Raw genomic sequence first — 4,045 nt, 5'->3', positions numbered from 1 at the left:
ACAAGTGATTCCACCAGTTTCGATTGGAACACAAGTTGTTGATATGACACAAGAACAACCTTCACCATTGCAAACTCAAAATATTGACAATTCTCTTATTGCCCCTGACTCCGATTCACCTACTCACATCCCAAAAACCATTCTTTCTCCTCAGAAATCTCCAAGCTCACATAAAAACACTGAGTCTTTGACCCCTTGTGGTTCAGAACCAGCTTCTGAAAATCCCTAATATGCCTTTTGACACTGACTTAGTTGGACTAGTTGCCTTCTTAAATTAGGTTGTTCAAGAGGATAAAGTGCCAATTTCAATTCCAACTCCTATAGACCCTTCTACATCTAGTCTCCCATCAGAGCTAACTCGAAACACACACGAAAAATTAATCACTCTTCTCAAACTTCTGTCACATCCACCTCCTGAATGGACCAATAAATTGGACTTGAATCCACTTTTTTTCGATATTTTAAGTTCTTCCCTCGAGTTACAGGTTCCTTCCCAATTTTCTGCTATAGTCAAGAAATTCATAAGAGTCTCCAATGATTGCATCACTGTCTAGGACAAATTACAAGAAGTCAAGGAAAAAGTAGCCAAGATCAAAACCGAATCAAAAGGATATGGCATAGTTCTTCAACTAATAAAGGCCTCTTGTAAAGAATTCGATCTGAGAATTTCTCAAGCTGTCACTGCTCAAGCTCATTATGACAAAGAAGAAAAAGAACTTGAAGCAAAATTGGTTTGAATCAATAAAAGGCTAGCCAATGTTCGAAAGAGAAAAGCTGACATGGAAATACCCTTGGCTACAGCCCAAAACAAACAACAAAAGCTCTTCAAGGAACCTTGTACTATCGAATCCAAGCAAAAAGAATGTGAAAAACAACTTGACAAAACCCAGAATGAAGAGTATGAGCAAACTGAAGCACTCTCTACCCTAGATAGTGAGAGAGTTCAATTTTATTCAGACTTAGCAGAACTTTTAACACCACATGTTTCACTTCCTTAGAACATCGATATGTTGTAATGACTCTTTTGTGTCCTGACTTATTCATTTATATTATTAATCTTGATTCGGCATGCATCGATATTGCTTCAAATACTTTCCATTTATCGAATTAATCACGTTCCCAGAATCAATATCTTTAATTCGATATGTATTTCCAGAGTACAACTCGATTACTTGAAAAGGTCCTTCCCAAGTAGCTAGGGTCCATTTGCCAAGGAATCTTGACTTCTTTTCTATTGGTAATACAACTTTCAAAATCAACTCTCCTATACTGAAACATTTCTCTTTTACTCGATGATTATAATTTCGAACAACATTTTTCTTTTGTTGAATCATATTCTCAAGAGTCAAAACACGCTCGGAGTCTAAATTATTTAATTCGTCATACATTGCATTCCAATAATCATCAACTGGCAACTCATCTTGCCTCAAAATCCTCAACGTATTGAGATTAATTTCTAAAGGAAAAACTGCATATGCCCATATACTAATTTATAAGGAGAAGTACCTGTTGATCCCCTTGGTGAGTTTCGATAAACCCACAAAACCTAACTCAAAGTCTCACACCAAGTTCGAGGTCTGTTTCTAATCGGTTTTTTAATCAAACTAATTAAAATTTTGTTTGCCGCTTCGACTTGTCCATTGGCCTGTGCATAATAAGGAGTTAAAGTAACCATGTTAATATTTCTCGAAGCTGCAAAATTATTAATTTGCTGACCAGTGAAAATAGTTCCTTGATCGGTACTTAGCGTTTGAGGAATTCCAAATCGATGGATTATATATTCCTCAATAAAATCTATTACTTCATTTTGCCCAGCCTCTATCAGAGGAATAGCTTTGACCCACTTAGTGAAATAATCTATGGCCACCAAGATAAATTTATGATTCTTCGACGAAGAAGGGTGTACTAACCCGATTAGGTCTAAAGCCCAACCTCAAAATGGCCATGGCTTAATGATGGAATGCAGCTCAGATGCTAGGATTTGTTGCACTACCCCATAGCGTTGACACTCTTGACACGCATTTGCATAAACGATACAATCTTTAACCATTGAAGGCCAATAAACATGATTTCATCGTAAAACCCATTTCATTTTTATCCCAGCCTGATGGGCATCATATATACCTCTATGGACTTCCCCTAAAGAAATTTCTTTATCGGCTTGACTTAAACATCTCGAAAGACTTCCATCGATTCCTTTCTTGTATAACTCATCAGCCATTACTACAAAATTTATTACTTTCAACTTTATCTTTCTGTCCACTTGAATACTGGGATTCTTTAATTACTCAGCAATAGGTTTTCTCTAATCATTATCTTCATATTCATCCAAATACAAAGCTTCTCTTTCATCCACCGGCACTAATATTTGGTAAATTTTTGCCAATTTTCTTAGTGTTTTAGGGCCTATTTTATATCTCAAAGTAATCTGAGCCAAAGTAAGCACACTTTCTTTCTTAAAGCTTCAGCTACTCTTTTCGCCTAATAGCAAAGGGAATAGAGCGATTGTTGCAATCAGAGAAGCCTGCAGTTCCGAAGTAGCTTCACGAGTGAATGAAGGCGCTGTAAGCGTTAGTGAATACTTGTTCCATGGAGACAAAGACCTCCGGAACTCATTAGCAATTTTATTATGAATTCTTGGAATATGAACTAATGAAACCTTTCAAAAGGAAGTTAACAATTCCCATGCTGTTGCTAAATATTTTTGTAACTTCTCATTATTACATTTGAACTCCTTTGACAACTATTTCAAAACTAACTGAGAATCTCCAAGGATTTGAACTTCTAAAATCCCTTTTCCGATCAAAATTTCAAGGCCCAAAATTAAAGCTTCGTATTCAGCCACATTATTTGAGCAAGAATATTTTAACTTAAGCGAAAATTCTAACGGAATTTTCTCTGGTGAGATAATTAAAATTCCCATTCCTGCACCATCTTTATGCTTCGAACCATCAAAATATAACTTCCAACAATCGACATGGACGTCAATTATATTTTCCTCCTGGTCATTCAGCTTATTCGAATGGTCAATTAGAAAATCTGCAATGACATGTCCTTTTACAGCCTTGGCTGGAACATATTGCAAGTCGAACTCTATTAATGCTAGCATCCATTTCTCTAGTCGACCTCGCAACATGGAGAAGTCAACATATATTTAACGAGGTCAGTTTGTGCCATGATTTTCACAGGTTTTCCAACCATATAGCACTTTAACTTTGTGCAAGCGTAATACAAAGACAAGCACAACTTTTCAATAGGTGAATACCTTGTCTCGATATCAGTCAAAACTCGACTAAGGTAATAAACGGCTCGTTCATGGCCATTCTCATCATCTTGAGCTAACATACACCCAATCGTGTTCCCAGGTGCGGCAATATATAGTTTCAAAGGTTCATGAGGGCGAACATTCGTCATTATTCGCGCTTTGGACAAATAAGCTTTAATTGACTCGAAAGCTTCTTGATGTTCTTCTGTCCATTTGAATTGTGATTCATTTTTTAGTTTTACTAAAGGTGCAAATATTCAAGTTCGACCTGAAAGATTCGATATGAACCTTCGGAGATAATTAACCTTTCCAAGAAAAGATTGTACTGCTTTTTTTTTACTTAGGAGGGGATAATGCCAGGATTGCATAAGCCCTATTCTTATCGATAGCAATCCCTTTTTTTGTGGACAATAAATCCTAAAAAGTTCCCTACTGACACACCAAACGCACATTATAAAGGATTCATTTTCAACCCTTTCTTCCGTATAGTAATAAATGCTCTTCTCAAATGATCAATGTGTTGAGTTGCCGAATTTGACTTAACCATAACATCGACAATATATACCTCTATAAATTTCCCAATGTACTCATGGAAAGTGGTATTCATAGCACGTTGGTATGTCGCACCAGCATTTTTCAAACCGAATGGCACAACTACCCACTCATAAGTGCTCAACACCCCGGGACATTGAAAAATAGTTTTGGACACATCATCTTCAGCAATGAAGGTCTGATTATACCCTGAATAACCGTCCATAAAACTTAGAATTTCATTTCCTG

At 36.6% G+C, this 4,045-nt stretch overlaps 1 protein-coding gene across 1 annotated transcript; it reads right to left on the bottom strand.

Annotated features, from left to right (window-relative positions):
• Positions 1–1,052: 1,052 nt before the first annotated feature.
• Positions 1,053–2,221, bottom strand: LOC107458461 (uncharacterized). The gene is made up of 2 exons (XM_016076664.1): positions 2,125–2,221; positions 1,053–1,468 (listed from the first exon to the last, which is right to left on the bottom strand). Exons 1-2 carry the CDS (start codon positions 2,219–2,221, stop codon positions 1,053–1,055), a joined length of 513 nt encoding a protein of 170 aa, XP_015932150.1.
• Positions 2,222–4,045: the final 1,824 nt, after the last annotated feature.

The sequence above is a fragment of the Arachis duranensis genome, chromosome 7 (assembly GCF_000817695.3).
Source record: "Arachis duranensis cultivar V14167 chromosome 7, aradu.V14167.gnm2.J7QH, whole genome shotgun sequence".
Taxonomy (NCBI): Eukaryota; Viridiplantae; Streptophyta; class Magnoliopsida; order Fabales; family Fabaceae; genus Arachis; species Arachis duranensis.
Note: the sequence above shows the minus strand (reverse complement) of the source record. Positions and strands in the feature narration are given on the sequence as shown.